At 40.3% G+C, this 20,372-nt stretch overlaps 1 protein-coding gene across 1 annotated transcript in view; it reads left to right on the top strand.

Moving 5' to 3' along the window:
- LOC132805702 (arf-GAP with GTPase, ANK repeat and PH domain-containing protein 1-like) overlaps positions 1-20,372 on the top strand; it is a 199,134-nt gene extending 178,762 nt beyond the window's left edge. The window contains exons 14-18 of the mRNA XM_060820893.1: positions 1,101-1,255; positions 2,362-2,452; positions 3,273-3,495; positions 6,986-7,241; positions 16,995-20,372. Of these exons, the coding sequence (XP_060676876.1) occupies positions 1,101-1,255; positions 2,362-2,452; positions 3,273-3,495; positions 6,986-7,241; positions 16,995-17,192 (923 nt within the window). The 3' untranslated portion in view covers positions 17,193-20,372. The remainder of the gene's footprint in view (positions 1-1,100; positions 1,256-2,361; positions 2,453-3,272; positions 3,496-6,985; positions 7,242-16,994) is intronic.

The raw sequence follows: 20,372 nt of genomic DNA, 5'->3' as shown, positions 1-20,372 counted from the left end.
TCCTGAGCCTGCCTGGGCACTGAATCCTATGTTTTATTGTTCTGGTTTGGCTGTGTGTGTGGAGGGTGTAAGGGACAGGGGAAAGAAGGGCCTGAAAACAGGCCGGCCTTGTATATATTTTAAGATAATCGAAAGGAAAATTGTTTCCATGTTCAAAAGTATGTGCAAAATAAAGGACAAATGTCCGACACATTTGAAAGAAGGCTACCCTGTTAATTAAACTGCACCTTAGAAAAAGGGTTAGCCTGAAAATCCATTTTGGTGGATACACAATGAGGCTTGAGCAAAAGAAAGATTCCAGCTGATGGAACCCCTTTTAAATCTGACGGAGGATTTCTTCAGGTTGCATGCAATTTGTGAGAAACATTGTCAGCATAATGGGGCAATCATAGGTGCTACATCTCACAAAGTTAGAAAATCTTTCTTAAAGAATATGTGACTGTAGAACAGATCCCCTCCCCTTCCTGTCTGATATCCTGGGATAAAGGTCCTTGGATTCTGGCCAACTCTTCTGTACTTTGGCACTGTGACCTCTCCTGAATTGTCTTTAGATAGTGATTATCCACAGGCTAGTTCAACTTGGGACATCACATCAGAGCCCAATCTTGACTATTCATGTACCTACTTTGCATTCTTTGATGGAATTAGTAGTTGGAATTTTGGCTGATTTTCCCATGACCCAAAACTGGTACATTGAGGCAAATTGTTGTGCTTCTGCTATCGTGACTCAATAAAGACCAGGTTCAAACTTGGCATGCTCCTCAGTCTCATACTGGCCAGTAAATTTACTGACTGATCCAATAGGGGTGAAGGAGAACCTGCTGATTGCTTCAATCTCCATTTAAAAAAAATGTTTTTTGACATTCTTTTGTAACAATAACCTTTTACATTTTGTGTCATTGATTAATCTGTTCCACATTAATATACAATTTTGTTTGTCAAATATGAGTCTCTATGCACAGCATACTGTGAATTCACTGCTTATTCATAACCAACCCTGGGCAAAACAGCCAAATTCACAGACCTTTACGTTAATGACTACTTCATAATGCTGGCTGGGGAATAAAAAATCTGTTTTCTCCTAATTATCCCTCACACAGAACAAGAGGAGAACATTGAGTTCACTATTGTCTCCAGCACGGGCCAGATGTGGTACTTTGAAGCAGTGAATTTTGAAGAGAGGGATGCCTGGGTCCAAGCCATTGAAAGTCAAATCCTGGCCAGTCTGCAGTCCTGTGAAAGTAGCAAGAACAAGGTAACTTGGTCAGCAAACCTGGGTTTGATTACTGTTAATGTACTTCAAGCAAAAAGATATCCCAATAGGTGTTTATGCTGCCTCCAAAGTTAATCCTTAAAGTGCATTAGATAAGATGCCTTTTTATGCAAATTTGTTTTATATCCTATAAGTGAACAGTTTCACAAAATTTGTGTTCATTGAGGAAGGTAGTGCAGGGGCACATATTTTGACAATTTTGTCAGCTTCAGCTATACTTAATGTTCTTCAAATTTGTTTTAAGGTACTGTGTAACCCAAGATTGACTGAAAAGGAAACATATTGATTTAGTGAGACAGAGTCACTCCTAGCTCTACAACAGAGATTCAACACTTCCTGAAATTTTCAATGTCCTTCAACAATCATTCTACTCTGTCCAAGTTTTCTGGACCCAATTATCACCAGCCAGGCAGGCCTCAATGAATTCCCCTTGTGCCTCAGGTCACAACAGTCTTGATAACCCAAAATTCCAGATTTTCCTGCATTCACCATCTTTAAATGATTTAGTTATCTTTGGTAAAACTGTTTTTTTTCCCATAGAGGGGTTTTCTCTGCTCCCCATAATTTCCTCCAGAACAAAGAAGACCTATTCCCGAGAGAATTCCAGTTCTCGTCTCCCTACCTCTCGGCAGCAGCTCTTCCTTTGTAAGTTTCCCTGAGAGATGCCATTTGACATGTCAATGGGTCCAATTGACTTTTATATTCCTTCTCAACTCTCATTCCCTTGGCAATATGTGCACTTCCCCAAACTGAAGTGTTCATTCTGAATTCCAAATACGCCTTTCCAAAATTCCCTTTCACTTTGGATTTAAAAAGACATTTCAAAACAGAAAAGCCTTGCAACATTCCACGTTCATTACACTTTGGTCACCATCTTTAGCTTCAGTCAATGCAAAAGTAAACTACAGCAAACCAGTTGCTGAGTTCGAAATGCAACCGATTTTCCAATTCCGTGGCCAGACATTGGCCCAACTTGACTTTACCCAGACCAGACTTTCAGGTCTGCAATTTACTGGAAGAGAGCAGTCCTTTCCATACTGCCCTCATTTATCCATTGAGTTCCCTAAATTATACCTTTTATACCTTAGGCTCGGATGGACAGCCGGAGTGAAGCTGTTGCCCTTCAGGCGATCAGAAATGCCAAAGGAAATTCATTCTGTGTTGACTGCGCTGCTGCAAGTAAGAATCTATATTTTCTTTTCAAAGTCATCAGCAAAATTAAACTTATTGGATTTGGTCAAAATTTTGTCATCTTTTTGCAAAATGGGCCCAGTCTGTATGTTTAAATTGTCAAGCTCACTTCTGACTCGGGTACAGTATCACTTCAGTAAGGTGAGCTAGTCATGAAATTATGTGTGGCATAGAAGTATAGATAGTAAGTGTCCTCGAATCATGCAAACACTGTGGTAGGTGAAAGGTGGTTGTACAGGCTATGGGATAGGGACAATTATAATTCCTGTACTTCCGGCGCGATAGGAAAATGTTTCTGGAAGCTTTGGTTGGCAGCCACAGAGGCCTGAGTGGAGTAGGTCCGACATCTGCCCCACTCTTGAGGTAACCAATTTGTGAAAATAGATCCATGTGTTAGGCACTAAAAAGAAGGAGCCCCATAAATTTGGCAATGTGAGCAGTGCTTGTATAGATTGGGCAGAGGTCAGCTCAGAGCTGAATAGTCTTGGTTTTTTCCTGAAAAAATGGGTATGACTGGTGAAAAAACTAAATGTCAAACTAGAAGAACAGAATTTCTTATTCTCTATCAGCTCACTTTCCCTACACTCTGACTCTTCGAAGGCACCGACTGCAGTAGCAAGGAGAGCAATCTGCTGCCAGATATGCCTGTTTTAAGATGGCCGTAGATCATGTACAAGACAGGTCTGGTGGCTCCACATGTGACCAATGTGCAGCACCTTCTATATCTGCTGATGCATTTACTTTCACATATTATCAAATTTTGAAAATGGCATAAAGTGAGCTGTGAATGTTCTGGGCCTTCTTCCAGATCCTACCTGGGCAAGTCTGAATTTGGGAGCACTCATATGTATTGAATGCTCAGGGATTCATCGTAATCTTGGGACCCATCTTTCACGAGTACGATCTCTGGATCTTGATGACTGGCCTTTGGAGCTAACTCTCGTGCTGACGTCTATTGGAAATGAGATGGCAAACAGTGTGTGGGAGAAGAATACTCAGGGACGCAGCAAGCCCACTCCAGAATCTACACGGTATGTGATTGCTTTGTGTTTGCCTCTGCTAAGGTCACCAACAATAGATTGAGGGGACAAAGCCATAGTTCTGAATATCTTATACGTGGTGAAATCTGCTCATTCCCATCAGCATATTGTATTGTATATGTACATTACCCCATTCTTTGTACGTGTAGGAGACCCACTCCAGTTTGGCTGATAGCTCCAAGCATTGAAAGGCACTTTATAATGCTTGGAATTCCCATCTTCATTCGAGTGTTTTCCCAAGCACTGTACTTGAAATGTGAGATTTTTCACACACACAAGAATAGAAGACCCCTCTTCTTGCTTGTTTTGAAAATTTGGAATTTTCAGCTAAAGTTAAGATTAGCCTTTCGCTGAAAGATGAGATAAACTAGCAGGGTCTTTGACTGATTAAAAATAGGGATGGAGTCAGCCTGCAGTTCATGTTTTGAGACCCCAAACCAAGTTTGTCATGTAAGCCCTGTCTGAAGATTTGTAGTCCATTGCTCTTGTGGTTCAGTGAGTACGTTTTTTGTTCGGTGTTGGATTGAACCATTCCACTACAAAAGTGTCCAATTCGATACCAGGTCATAGATTAGTTGAATGTGAGGTCATTCAGTCCATTGTGTCCCTGCTGAAGGAACTGACTTCAGCCAGATAGGTTGTGGGGATATATGATTGGTTTTAGTGCTCCGCAACAGGGAACTTGATCAAATTTGGAGAAGATAGGATTTTGGCTGCAATCTCTTGTCTCATTGGGCAAATAGTCTGTCTATGTTGAATGAGGGACCAAAAGTTGCCAGCTGCTGTTCAAGTTGTAGCCCAGCACCGTTCAGATGTGAGCAAGGGATAAAACAGTCACAATTCATACTCTTAAGTGTCATTGTCACGACCTAACTAGGAAGAGTGTGCTGATAATTGTGCTCCTCTGTTCCACAAGGCATCACTGAATGTTTAAAGTTCCAATGAGACCCCCAAGATGTCCAATTTACTGAACTGATTGCTATTCAGGACAAAATCAATTCATACCTGGTTTCATCATGAACAGAAAATAATGTTTTAAAAACACTTAATTTTCAGAAATGGCAGAGAAAAGAGGATTTCTAATGTGTTAGACTGAAGGGTCTGTTTCTATGCTGTTTAACTCTATGATAACAGAAATCCCTTTAAAACCCAAAATATGTACATACTCATAAACGACTAAAACAAATGAAAGACAGACAGATTGACATTGATATTATTGGTGGAAAAGAGTATAGATATGCTGAGCAAAATCTGGAAAATCATAAGTTCAGATTTCAAGGGTAGGTTAGATTGTCTCACATGGTTCCTCCTCATTTTTTTTTAGCAATGATGATATGCTGCTCTCTTTAGGGTGATGTTTATTCTTCACTTTGATAGTTGATCGAGCAGACCTGTACTTTTCTTATTAGAATTCTTTCTTTTAAGCATTCTTGTGTTTTTTTGTCTTTTTTTTTAACCCCCACACAGAGGGAGAGAAAGATGGAGACAGTTTGCAGGCTCTGGAAGTCTCTGCTGTCCTGGCACTTCCAGCTTTGTAACAAACTGCAGCCTAATTAATCACAGGACTGTGTCATTACACAAAATCTCCTTAAATCATGGACTCTTAATACTAGTCTCAAATTTTATCTCCCTTACTGCTTTGAAAACAAAATTTTTCTGGCACAGCTAAAAATATGCAGCACTTTATTTTTCCAAGTTGCAGAACTCTCCTAGTATTTAATATATGCACCTATCCAAATTCCATTTTGGTTGATAATCCTAAAAAAACATAAAATAGTGGTACCTTACATCATTATTATGTCCAATATAGGTATTACCAAATCTCAGTTTTAAAATTAAAACAATTTTCAAGAAAATAGTTTAGAATCTGGGTGGGGGAAAGTTTGCCTCAAGCACTTCCAACTCATGAGTTCTCCCAAAAGAGGTTCACACACCTTCCCACTATCTAACAAAATTTCACCCTTTGCAATTTTTGTGAAGGTTTGTAGCTCGGATTGTAAGTGTGCTCGCTGAGCTGGAAGATTTATTCTCAGACGTTTCATCACCATGCAAAGTAACATCATCAGTGAGCCTCCGTTGAAGCACTGGTGTCCTGTCCCGCTCTCTATTTGTGTGTCTTGGTCTGTTACGGTGGGTGATATCCCTTCCGGTTCATTTTCTGAGAGGTTTGTAAATGGGGTCCAAATCGATGTGTTTGTTAATGGAGTTCCAGTTTGACTGCCAGGCCTCTAGGAATTCCCATCCATGTGTTTGTTTAGCCTGTTCCAGGATGTATGTATTGTCCTAGTCGAACTGGTGTCCCTCGTTGTCTGTGTCAATGACAAGACCTACAACCAAATCAATGGGACACCCATGGGATCACCAATATCAGGATTCTTGGCAGAAGTACCTTGCAGATGTTGGAATGAGCAGCCCTCCCCACGATCCAGCCCAAGCTTTGGGTCCACTATGTGGATGACACCTTTGTCATCATGAAATGGAACAAATTAGAAAAAAACCACAAACGCATAAACAACATCCTTACTGATATAAAGTTCACCAATGAGGAAGAGAACAATAATAGACTCCTCTTCCAGATGTCACTGTAGAACGAAAAGCTAATGGAGAGCTGCAGACCAGCGTCTACAAGAAAGCGACATACACTGACCAGATACTCAACTACAGGAGCAATTATCCCAACGCCCACAAACTGAGCTGCATCAGGATATTATTTAAACGAGCCACAACACATTGCAGCACACAGGAACTATGGGATGCTGAAGAAAAACACCTACACAACGTATTCAGGAACAAAGCACAGTCCACCGATTCTCACACAACAAACGTAAACATGAAGATACAACACACCCAGAGACTCTAGCCGCACTACCACACATTAAAGGCATCTCAGACAACCAGGCTACTCCAGCTCCTTGGCATCATGGTGGCTCACAAACCTACCAACACATTGAAACAACTCTTGATGAATCTAAAGGACCAGCAGAACAAACGTCACAAACAAAATACCCTGCAAGGACTGCAACAGACACTACACCAGAAAGACTGGCAGGAAACTAGCCACCAAGATACATGAGCACAAGCTAATCACCAAAAGACATGACCAACTATCACTAGTATCTATACATTATAGACAATGAGGGACACCAGTTCACCTGGGACAATACATCCATCCTGGGACAGGCTAAACAAAGATACGCACGGAATTCCTAGAGGCCTGGCTTCAATGGAGGTTCACTGGTGAAATTACCTAGCATGGTGATGAAACATCTGAGAACAAACCTTCCATCTCAGCAAGCAAACTTACAACCTAAGTTTCACCCTCTAGACACACTAACACAGTTACTGTTAGTCTCCTGCAGCCACATTGTGAGTAGGCACTTCAAGGCTTAAATACAACTTTGTCCACAAAATTGTTGAATTCTTGCTGTTTTAATCACTGGTCATAATTGCCAAGATATCACTATGACTTGTCCTGTTGTAGGGAAGAAAGGGAGAACTGGATCAGAGCAAAGTATGAGCAGAAACTGTTTCTTGCATCCTTGAAATACCGCGACATTCCCATTGGAAAGCAGCTGTTTCGAGCTGTTATGGAGAAGGACCTTCACAGTATTTTACTACTGCTTGCTCATGCCAAAAAGGAGCACATCAATGAATGGACTGAAGATAAAGACAAACGGACAGCTCTGCATCTTGCCTGTGAACGAAAGGATGTAGTAGTGACACAGCTTCTTGTCTGGGTAGGTGTTATTCAGCTGGCACAGATCTTGTTCCTCAGTGTTGGTTCTGTTCCACTCTAATTTGCTGTGCTTTCCATTGTCCTATCCCTGCCGAAAAAGTTTCATGTTCATGTCATCAAGCTAACAGTTTCTAATGCTAATTTACCTGGGAGGGTAAAATTGATCAATTTTCAGTTGTGTTTACTCATTGTAGAAATGGGATGAATAATCCTTCCTGTCCTTTAATTTAGCTTGCTGTGGACAAGCCATTCATAATGGACATTGTCTCCAACCTAGACTTGCACCATCCTTGCCAGTCCAACCTGTCACCACATCTCCAACTTCAAGTCATTTACAAAAATGTGGCCTAAGGCTTATCAGAAGAGCTAAGCTGGAAGGCAGTAGGACATACTGACCCAAAGTCAACATTTCTGTTTTAGTAGTCAATTAATGGCATGTAATCAAAATGAGATTTATCAGGTCACTGAGTTATAATCTATAAGCCCCCTTCTCAACAGCACTATGGGTGTCCCCTGTTATGGACTAGGCCAGACCACTCAAAACATTCTTGAGCAGGCAACCCAGACTATAACTTTGCAATTTGTTTTGGTAAGTGTACAGTGAAAATTACCCAGAGTAAGCTAGCTAGGTTGACTACTAGGTTTTAAAACAGTCAAAAGTGTATTCACAAAATGATACAATGAAACACAAAGAACAAAATAAAGAACCCCTACAGAACTCATCCATCCAAACGAGACTTAATTATACTGTTCTGAATATACACAAAAGTCCCAATAAGCAAACCCCCTTAAAAACCAGTATAAATGGAACAGATGCTTACAGGTTGAAGTTAGAAGGGCAGGAGGAGAGAGAGAGATTTTCCACACAGCTCACTGTTGATCTCCCAACTAGTTCTGGACAGAACTGAACTGCTAGAAAGCTGACCACTCCCCTTTCATTTTACAGGTCACTTCTAAAACATGACCACTTTGGCCTGAAGTCTCATCTGTTTACATATAAACAAAAGGCCTCTCAAAATTATTTTCATCTCTGTACCAAACCAGACTGATTGGTGCCCCGCCCGGTTTATTACCCCTCTGAAAAACAAATCAAGGACACAGTATCCTTTCTTTTATACATGTGGAAACAGGCCCTTCGGCCCAACAAGTCCACACCGACCCTCCGAAGAGCAACCCAGCCAGACCCATTCCCCTACATTTTACCTCTGACTAATGCACCTAATACTACAGGCAATTTAGCATGGCCAATTCACCTAACATGCACATCTTTGGACCATGGGAGGAAACCCAAACAGATACGGGGAGAATGTGCAAACTCCACACAGACAGCTGCCCAAGACAGAATTGAACCTGGGTCCCTAGCCCTGTGAGGCAGCAGTGCTAACCACTGAGCTGCCCCTTTTTAAAGCCTACTGCACCTGGTATTCCCAGGCAGTCTCCCATCCAAGTACTAACCAGGCCTGAGTCTGCTTAGCTTCCAAGATCAGACATTTTCAGATTAGTATGGCCATAGGTATCCTTGAGAAAAGGAACAGCTTTTAGAGACAAAGGGACCAGCTTTGTGACACCCTGCACCACACGGACAGCAGCAGTCCAAGAAGGCAGCTCACCATCACCTTCTCAAGGGGTAACTAGGGATGGGGAATAAATGCTGGTTCAACCAGCGGCTCCCATTAGTGAATTTAAAACAAAATCTTTTCATTTCTGCATTATAAAAACAGAATTTCTAATAAGTTTCTAATACAAGTTTGCCTCTATTTTCCAGTTTCTGTGAATTATTGGTCTGTTATATTGAACTGTATGATTTACTGATTAGCTTATTTTGTATAATTTGGTGGCCTGCATTCACATCACTCGACTTCAGAAACATCCAAATGCGCGTCGCATAATGAATTACTTTGAACACCAACAACAGTTGTTATGCTTGCAAATATAGTGGTTGTTCTGAGCACAGCAAGTTGCCACAAGCAGAAATGAGACTGACAGCCAACTGTTCATAGTTTTAATGGAAGGAGGATTGTTGGCCAGCTCACGTAGAGAATATGCCTTGCTTTTCTTCAACTTCTGTCATGGGAAATTTAACATTAATTTTGACCACTGGAACTGGTTGTCAAGGCGTCAATTTAACATCTAAACTGCAGAATGGCACTGCTGACAACACAGTACCTCCTGAGTGCTACAGTGGTAATTAGCCACAATGTAAGAGGGAAATAGAAGTATAATTAGAAAAGATGTAGCCACTGACTGTTGGAATAAACGCATATTCTTGCAGCTGTATCCCATATGCTCCACTTAACAAACAATGTAAACAGCAAGGATACTAGAGTAACCAATGAATACATTAAATAAGATACTATAGTGATAGCAGGATATGTGATGTGTTGCTGCTGAAGATGTGGTAGCTGTTGGACACTAAGGTGATCCAGGGTGAAGACATCTGTAGTAAGTACTTGCAGTTCAAGAAACCTCCGATCCAAGTTGAGAAGTTGGAGTCCAAGCTGAAGGTATTGTGTCACATCAGAGAGAGAGGTTACCTGACACTTTGTTTCAGGATGTAGTCCTATCCCTTGCATTAAATATTTAAAAAAATAGTCTATGAGAGGCCTTAAAGTTGGGAATGGGAATGTAAGTAGTGGTAAAGGGCAATACAATTAAGGGGATAGATAGATACTGTTCTCTGCTGCAGTGAGTGTGAGTCCCAAAGGCTGTGTTGCCAGGGTTAAAGACATCTCCCTGGGGCTGGAAAGGAACTCAGAGTGGGAGGGGAGGAATTGTCGTTATCCACATAAGTAGCAATAATATTGATAGAATTAGAAAGGAGGATTTGCAGAAAAAATTTGAACAGTCGGGAACTAAATTTAAAAAGCAGTTTCCATGGTAATAATTTCAGGATTACTATCTAAGCCATGAGAACACTTACATAGGATAAGTAAAGTCAAAGAGTTAAATGCGTGGCTTAAAGATTGATGTGGGAAAAATGAGTTTCATTTCATGGCACAATGGCTCTAGCACTGGGGTAGAAGGAGTTGTTTCAGTGGGATGGGCTTCACTTGAACGAGGCTGGGAGGAGGGTTCTAAAGGACTTTAATCTAAATAGAATGGGGTAGAGTTCTGGAGAGGAGATAATGGACTTAAAAAGCAAATGGATATGACAAAATTGCAGGCGACGAGATGGGTAATGATAGCCAAAGTGGAACAGGAAGGGCAGAGTGTACAAGCAATAAAAATGCAGCATATAGGGACAAAAGTGAAAGAAAAATGGTAAAAAAAAGCAAAATTAATGGCTCTTTACTTAAATGCATGTAGTATTTGGAACACAATAAATGAATTAATGGTTCAACTAGAGGTTCATGGGTATGATCCTATAGTCATTATGGAGACATGGTTACAAGGAGATCAAACCTAGGAACTAAATATGCAGGATATGTGACTTTTGAAAGGATAGGTAAGAAGGACAAAGTGGTAGGGTAGCTTTGTCAGTACAAGATGGAAAACGTACAATAGCAGGAAATGATCTTGGATCAGTAGATGGTAGAATCCATGTGGGTGGAGGGAAGGAATAATGAGGAGAAGAAGACCCTGGTGGAAGTAGTTTGTATACCCCCTAACAACAGCTGTTGTGTAGGATAGAGAATAAATCAGGAGATAATAAGCATACATAAAAGAAGGCAGTATATTAACCATGGGTGACTCTAATTTCTTTGCAAATTTGATTTTTCTAATTTACACTGTGTATTTGGGATTGTTTCATCAGACAGTATGTTGCAGAACCAACCAGAGATGGGTTGTTTTGGGTCTGGTATTTATAATGAGGCAAATTTAATAAATGATCACAAAATAAGAGAGCACAGAGGAAACGGTGACCATAACATGTTAGAATTTAGCATTCTGTCAGAGAGTGAGAAACTTAGGTTGGAACCAAATGTGCTAAACATAAATAATGATAGTTACAAATCATTGAGGATATAATTGCCTGAAGTGGACTAGGAAAAGCGTTCAACAGAAAAGATGGTTAATGAACAATGGAAGACATTTAAGAAAATAGCTTAATTACTCACAACAAAGATATATCTCCATGAGAAGAATGATTCTAGAAAAGGGAGAAACATCCATAGTTAACCATGGAAGTTAAAGGTAACATAAAATCAAAAGGAACAACATATAGTGTGCCAAAGATTAGAGATAAACCAGAGAAACGGGGTAAGTTTTGAATGCCAACAAAGAATGACCAGAAAATAAACTGAGATAAAGGGGAACGAGTAGATGTGATATTTCCAAAAGATAAAGTACCGCACATAAGGCTATTTAGTAAAGTAAGAGCCTATGATATTGGGGGTGGTATATTAACGTGGACAAAGGATTGACTGACTATAAAAATACACAGTTGGGATAAAGTGGGCATTTTCAGGATGGCAACCCATAATTAGTGGAGTGCCACAGGGACCAGTGCTGAGGCCACAGTTATTTATAATATATGTTAATAACCTGGATCATGGAAGTGAATGTACTGTAGCCAAAGTTTGTGAATGACACAAAAAAACTGGGAAGGCAAGTAGTGAGGATAGCGTTGAGTCTACAGAGAGGCGTAGACAGATTAAGTGGGCAGAAACTTCACACTTGGAATATAATGTGGAAAAATGAAAGGTTATGCATTTTGGTAGAAATAAAAGAGCTGATTATTATTTAAATGGGAAAAGACTGCAGAAATCTACAGGAAAGGAGGAATTTGAAGGTCTTCATGCATGCATCATAGAAAGCTAGCATTCAAGTTCAGCAGGTAATAGAGAAGGCAAATGCAATGTTGGCCTTTAGTTTAAAAATAATGGAGGATAAAAGGACAGATGTCTTGCTGAAACTACACGATGCACTAGTCAGACCACAACTGGACTACTGTTCTCACTTTGGTCCCCTTATCTAAAATGGCATGGTGGCACAGTGGGTGGCACAGCTGCCTCACAGCACCAGAGACCCGGGTTCAATTCCTGCCTCGGGCCACTGTCTGCGTGGGTTTCCTCCGAGTACTCCGGTTTTCTCCCACAGTCCAAAGATGTGCAGGTTAGGTGAATTGGCCATGCTAAATTTCCCGTAGTGTTAGGTGAAGGGGTAAATGTAGGGGAATGGGTCTGGATGGGTTGCTCTTTGGAGGGTCGGTGTGGACTTGTTGGGCCAAAGGGCCTGTTTCCACACTGTAAGTAATCTAATCTAATCATAAGATATATTTGGATTGGAGGCAGACCAGAGAAGGATCCCAAAGTTGATCTTGAGTATGGAGGAATTTTCATAATGGGGAGAGGTTGAGTAGATTGGGCCTGTACTGACTGGAGTTCAGAAGAATGAGTGGAAACCTTATCAAAATATACAAGATTCTTGGGGGACTTGACAGGATAGATGGGAGAGGTTGATTCCCTTTGTTGGCAAGACTATGACTGGAAGGAATAAACTTAGATTAAAGATTGCCAATTTAAGGTAGATGAGGAAGAGTTTCTTCTCTCACAGGGTAGTGAATTTGTTGAATTCTTTACTGGACAGGGCTATTGAGGCTGAGTCATTAAATATGTTCAAGGCTGAGAGACATTTTTTAATCAGCAAGGGAATCAAAGGGTTAAAGGAAGCAGGCAGGAAAGTGGATTTGAGGACGATCAGATCAGCCATGATCTCATTGAATAGGCTAAATGGCCTACTTCTGAGCCGAGGAGAAATTCAGTTCCATTTAATGAAATAACTTAAATATTCTTAACATGCTTTGTGGCAGCTGTATTACATCACACTTGCTGTTGGGATTAGCTATGACAGGATCTAATTGTCACCTACTTTGATACAAAATGAAAGGACTGCAGAGTGATTTGCTCAATGCACTTTGGTAGAATAGGCTGCGCAACTTCAAATTACTTCTGGTTCAACTGAAATTTAAATGCTTTATTGGACACTTAGCAAGATGTTTTCAGTGGACAAAATTAGAAATCGGAGTCTTTGCATGATTCACCTATAATAGCACTCTTAAAATCATTCTTCTCAGTGATTAAAGGGTGGGCAACTCCTCAGAGGAACAGGATTTTTTTTTCTCTGATCTCACGCATCTCTCAATGTAAAGTACAAACTCCTCAAGAATCATAACACTGAAGGAGGTCATTCAGCCCGTTTTTTTCTGCTTCTTTGAAAGTTCTCTGCTCTTTTCCTATAAAATTCTCCTCTTCTGGATTTCATCTGATTCCCTTTTGAAAATTATGATTGAATCTGATTACTTTCAGATCCTCTTAACTTACTGCATAGAAAATATCCTCATTTCTTTGCTGGATTTTTCAGTTTTGTTAAATCCGTGCCCCCCCCCCCCCCCCCCCCCCCCCCCGGTTATTGATCCCGCTGTCAATGGAAATGGTTTCCTGTGCAGAGTATCATGGCACATGGGTGAATGCTCAAATAAACTTACCCAGTATAGATTGCTGTCCATCAAGGGCACAATTTACCCTCATGTTCCTGAACTTGGTGACATCAGAAAAGGGAGGCAACCAGTGAGGAAGGCTCCTTCAACAGAGAGAGATAAAGTTCTTGTTCGATCTCATCTCGTGCTTTGACATTAAGTACAGCCAATGGAAGGAGGTGCAATTATTTTCTCCATCACCTAACATATCTTGTAATGTGAACAAACCCAGCTGCTTTATCTCAAGAGTGCTGTAAACCATGGAAAATATGGGTCTGTAATTCTGTTGTCTGTATAAAGCAATGACTTTTAGTAATGCAAATGGTAGGAAACCAGGTCCTACACATGCGCTGTCTGAGAAGCTACATAAAACCTGAGGACCAGGTACATTTCCTGGCTCCTCATTCAGGAACTAAAGGCCACACTTCCCCAGTATGGTGCTAATATAAAAGTGCACAGTGAAATAACTCCACACAGGTAAGTATCCTGTCACCAAGTCACCCTTTATTCACACGAGGAGAGTCCTTGACACTAATCCAGCTCTCTCAGAGTGAACAGGATGTCTGACACTCCTGTTTATATCTGTCAGCCAGGGCTCCCTAATTGGACCAGGTTAACAGCCCCAATCAGGGACCCCATATTCTTTTTTTTTGTAGATATTTTTATTGAAATTTAACATTTTTGCAAATTTACAAAAATAAACAAAACTCTCAAATACAAACATTGATGTACAATTAAATCATATATACAATAGTCATAATTTAACAAAGAAAAGAGAAAGAAAGAAAACAAAAAAAGAAAAAAAAGGAAACGAAAAAAGAAAGAAAAAAGAACTCAATTTTCTACTAATCTAACCTATAACTAACCAGAGTGTATACCTAAGTCTCTTACATGCTCGGAATGTATAAACATCAAATATAATAAACCCGTATTCGCGCAGGATTCCTCTCCCAAGGGGCCCCGGAGCAGCCTGGTCTGAAATCTTCACTAAATAAAAGCCCTTGTTAGGATAGCCGAAATATCTGCATTTATATAATTCAAAAAGGGCTGCCATATTTTATAAAATAATTCAGTCTTTCGGTGCACCATATTTGTGAGGAAGTCAATTAATGTAGTCTTCCTCTGTATATAATCTCGAACTTGGAAGTATCGAAAGAGATCCCCATTAGGTATTCCGAATTTCAGACGCAGCTGCTCAAAGGACATCAGGATCCCATCTTTAAATAGGTCCCCTAAGCATGAGATGCCCCTGGATCTCCAGAGTTTAAAGGTGGCATCTGTAATCCCCGGTTGGAATCCCCATGCGCCTACTATTGGTGCATGGGGGGATGTTTTATGTGAGTTACCCTCATTTTGCCGCATTATATTCCAGGCCTTAATTGTGTTTAATATTATGGGATTTTTACAGTGGTCTGTAATGATTTTCCTCTTATCTGAAAATAAAAGGTTAATAAGTGGGTATTTTACTTGGGAGGCTTCGATATCCAGCCAAATTGATTGTGGATCAGATGAAACCCAATCAGCTATGTAACTTAGTAGGGAGCTTAACTGATATTTCCTAAAGTCTGGGAAGTCCAGTCCTCCCCTTGCCTGTGGAAGCTGTAGCTTCTTCAGCTTAATAAGGGGCCGTCTATGGTTCCAAATAAAGGAGCCCAACCAGCCATATAATTTACGTAGGGCTAGCCTTGGCAGCATCAGCGGGAGCATTCTCATAGGATATAAGAGACGGGGCAGAACATTCATTTTAATTAATGCTATTCTCCCTAGCCAGGAAATCGGAAGGTCTCTCCATCGCTGGAGGTCCTGCCTTATCCTTTCCATTAATTGTACAAAATTAGCCCTATACAGCTGATCAAATACTGGCGTGATAAAAATACCTAAATATAAGAAGCCCTCCAGGGACCAACGGAAGGGAAAAGGGGATCCGTCCATTAAGTGGGGTATCATAGCCAGACCACCCATTGGCATGGCTTCCGATATTGAAAAATTAATTTTATAGCCTGAGAATGCACTAAATGTATTAATAACTTGAATTAGACGAGGCACTGACATTAAAGGATTACTGAGGAATAAGAGAACGTCATCTGCATAGAGGGTAATTTTGTGTTTACCTGTACCAATCCTCGGGGTCGTTATATTAGGATCAGTCCGGATGGCTTCTGCTAATGGTTCGATTATCAGTGTAAACAACAATGGTGAGAGAGGACATCCTTGACGGCAGCCCCTACCCACACTGAAGCCATCCGATCTTAACCCATTAGTAATAACAGCTGCTTTGGGGTCATTATACAATGTTGAAACCCATTTGGTAAACACCTGTCCAACGCCAAACCTTTCCAATGTGTAAAATAAATATGACCATTCAACCCTATCAAATGCCTTTTCCGCATCCAATGAAATTACTACTCCTGGTATCTTTCCCTGATGACAGGCTTGGATCATATTCAAGACCCTTCTGATATTATTGGATGATCTGCGGCCCTTAATAAATCCCGTCTGGTCCTCCTTTATAATATATGGCAGTACCCTTTCTAGTCTTAGTGCTAACATTTTTGAGAGAATTTTAAAGTCTACATTTAGTAAGGATATTGGTCTGTAAGATGCACAATCTTCTGGGTCTTTTCCTTTTTTGAGGATAAGAGAAATATTTGCTTCTTTCAGCGTGGGCGGGAGACAGACCTGACTATGCACAAAATTATACATATCCATAAGTGGGTCAACCAATATTCCTGTAAATTCTTTATAGAATTCAGCTTGAAAACCATCCGGGCCCGGTGCTTTTCCGCTCTGAAGTTGCCTAATTGCCTCAAGTATTTCTTGGACTGTTAAAGGGGTATTTAGGGCCGACACCTGTTCCGGAGTCAGGCCCGGGAAGGTCAAATTTTTAAAAAATGACTGCATCCTCCTAATCCTATCTTCACAATCCTGCGATCTATATAGTTCAGAATAAAATTCTTTAAAGGTCGCATTGATCTTTTTATGATCATGAGTCAGGGTACCTGTACTTTCCTTGATGGTCGGAATAGTTTGAGGGGCTTTCTTTTTCTTTGCAAGAAATGCTAAGTATCTACCCGGTTTGTCGCCATATTCATATAATCTTTGTTTCGCAAATAATATTTCCCAGGGACCCCATATTCAATGAGGTCCTCTTGGCTGACCTTATGACAATCACTGCACGTAGTATGATCAACTGAAGTTTGACTGTTCATCTTCATGGAGGAAACATGGGATTTGTTGCAGGAGCTTAATTTTGGATGATGAACAAGTGAAAGGGTGCATTTGAGAACAAAAGGGGAAATTGTATAACACTTTTTTTTGGTTTTCTGTGCTCTACAGTACGGCATTGATGTAAAGGCCAGAGACGTGAATGGAAACACAGCTCTGTACCACGCCCGGCGAGCAGGTGGCCAGGAGTGCATGGATGTTCTGTTGCAACATGGTTGTCCCAGTGATGGCTGCAGTATGACACCTAGTCTCAGCAGGAAAAGTATCAGTGCCAGTCTCGAAAGGACTGAGCCCAGGCTTCCATATTAAACCGAAGCTTTTGAAGCACTGTGTATCCACACCTTTTTCATTCTCAAAGGGCAGCTACTGCAGCCTCCAGACTTTCCCACCCTCACCAACTCCCATCCCATTCTGTTGCAGAATTTGGTGACCAGGAGGTGCAATTCTTGGAAAGCACATACTAATTTACCACAGTTGATTATATCAATTGTCCCAAAGCCTTCTGACCAAGAGATTGAAACTGCTGTTCTTCAATGTAAGAGCTGTTTGATGTTTTATTTAAAGTGTCGAGCGCCATGTAACTTGCAGGACAGCACTGTCGGTATCGGAATATGGGGTTGATTAAGGTTTCTGTTCCATCTACTGATTTACAATTCTTAGAAAGAATTGAAGGTTGTTTACAGAAAGCATAACCGTGATGTGCTGGAGTCATGAATCTGCAGTAAGTTATAGACCCCAATTTTCAGCTCCAAATGTTTTATATTTGACATAATGAAAATGTTGTCAATTTTATTTTCCAACTGTTTAAATGGTGGTCCTATGAGTACTGATTGTTCCTTTTATTCCCCCAGATGTGCACTTGTATTTAAATTTGTAAAGGAAATTTGTGTGTAATATCAGATATTACAGTATTTAGAGAAACGTGAAGACCTACAGAACATTCTTTCATGCGATCCTCTGAAGTTCCAAACAAGAAATAGTTGTATACAATTCTTATTTTGGGGAATGAGAAAGTAGTCACTGGAGCGGCAGATATCTCAATTGTCAACTGTAAAAGGTTCCATTTACATTCTTTTGGCAATGAAGCTTCATTCGTCCTGTATTGTGCACAAAAACCTTTAACCTTACATAACCACACCATATTCTGCCATAATAGCATGAAGCCAACAACCTGCAATGGCTTACCTGCAGTCTTATTTGAAGCTGGACCTCTAATTTTGATACAATGCACTGTTGAACAAAAAACATTTTTTTTTAAAAAGAGGCTTGTGCTGAAATAAAGCACCGTGGTTGCAAATGAAAGAAAATTCTGCAGCTCAAATAATCCTGCTGTTACAACCAAAGGAGCACTGTCTGACAGGAAGGTAATGAAAGGAGATAGAAGCAAAGGGTGGGGGGTTGGCAAATAAGTGAAATAAAGTGTTTTTAGAAAGCTTTTTTTCTAAAATAGACCACTAATGTGTAGTCCCATGAAATCAACTGCTGCTTGGAGACCAGACGCTTCACCACAGGGAAGATTACATCAGGAATCATTACCAGGCACTTGAGCAAACTGCCTAATGGCAGATTTCAGAGTGGCATTGGCAGGTGGTTCACATGTCTCAGTGAAAGTGCATGGAATGCAAGGCTAGAAGGGATAAGGGAAAATTGAGAATTTAAATTCAAAAGAAAAAAATGATCCTTATAAGGTGCTGCAACTTCAGTACAATGTACAATTCCCAGTTATCTTGATAATGCCTCTTCAGTCTTATTACACTGTCAGTGCACAAGCTTTTAGCTGCCAGATTAGTAGGTCATAGTAATTTAGTAGTTAGACACTGCTAGAATGGTGGGAGAGCTTACTGTGTCTGTAAGGTCTAAGTCAATGTCTCAAGACTTCGTTTTTGATTCTGAAATGTAGGGAAAGAGCCAATAATCACAATGCATGAGACTTCCCAGATTGAAACAAATGGGATAGGAGACTGGATAAGATAAGAAATAGGATTTGGATTATACCAAGCTTAGATTTTAAAGATTGCAGGAGAAATTTGCATTGGTGAGCTTTGAGGTCTCATGTCACTTACCATACATTCTATACCATAACCGAATGACTGGGCCATTGAGATCTTCTGCATCAATGCTTGCATGCTTTTTGATGGAAAAAAATATATTCCCATAGATTGTGAATCACTGCTTCAACAGATGAGACAAGCCATTTTGTCTAAGCTCCTAGCAGTTAAAATTGAACCACTGTTTTAGCCACACGTGGTAAAATCAAAAAGAATGTAAACATATGCAAAATGCAGGTTGTGTGTGTTACTTGATTCGCTTGGTAGTTTATCTTTGAGCAAAAAGATTGTAGGTTCAGATCGTTCGTTCCCGATTAACATCATAATGCAGTACTGACGGAGTGCTGCATTACCAGCTAAGACTTCAAATGAAATTGAGATTGTCTCTTCTGGTGGTACAGGTGAACGTGAAAGATTCAATAGTACAGTTTGTCTGGTCAATGGCATCTCCCCCCGCTCACCCCAACAAACCACCACCAAAAACAGATTAACTGCTCTACGATTTATATGCTGCTTCTGCAATTTTGCTGTGCGCAAATTGGCTGCTGCATTTGCCTCCATAGCAACAAGCATTGCATTTCAATAATTTTGGATATGAGTGCTTTGGAGCAGTTTCTGGGAGCTGTGAGAAGGCGCAAAATAAGTGCAAGTCTTTTTAACGCAAAGTTCACATCACGCTTGGGGCAGAGGGAAGGAGTAGGCTAATATTTACAATATCAAATCTGAAACTCACCTGACAGTAGGCACTTGTCTAGTTGTTAATATGGCTCATACTCTTGATGTTTCACAAAGAGTCAGTGTGTAAGAGTAATGAAATAAAAATAGAGTGCTAGAGAAACCCAAAGATCTGCTAGCATATGTGGCGAGAGAAACAAAGTTAATGTTTCAAGTTTGATATTCCTCTTCCTCAGAACCCGAAGATATGTCCTTGATTTTCTCTCCACAGATGCTGCCAGACTTGTTGAGTTTCTCCAGCACATTCTATTTTTATTTTAGACCTCTAGCATTCTCAATACTTTGCTTTTATGTGACAGTAATGAATTCTATGTATATAGAGTGCTACACACTGTAGTAGTACTGTTCTCGCAAATATTCTGGGGAACAATTTCCTCCATGTGTTATATCTAGCAAAATTATAAACACATTATTTGCAACTTTGCTATGTATAACACACAGGGTAATTTCCCCATTATTAAGCCACTGTTAGCTTTTAGTACTTCTTGTATTGCTCACTTTAAATAGACAATCTGCTTTTACATTTTAGTGGAAAAGAAATCCAAACAGATGTTCTGTTTCCTTCTAGCTTAATGGTACAAGTTGTCAATGTGTGAAAATTGTGTTGAAGTTGATTACCTTTAAATGGAGATTGCCCTTGGTGACTGTTTTGATCAGTTTCAGTCATTCACTGTTTTAATTACTTTTCAGCGTTTATACCCTTTAG

The sequence above is a fragment of the Hemiscyllium ocellatum genome, chromosome X, assembly GCF_020745735.1.
Source record: "Hemiscyllium ocellatum isolate sHemOce1 chromosome X, sHemOce1.pat.X.cur, whole genome shotgun sequence".
Lineage (NCBI taxonomy): Eukaryota > Metazoa > Chordata > Chondrichthyes > Orectolobiformes > Hemiscylliidae > Hemiscyllium > Hemiscyllium ocellatum.
This window is presented reverse-complemented; position numbering and strand designations above follow the sequence as displayed.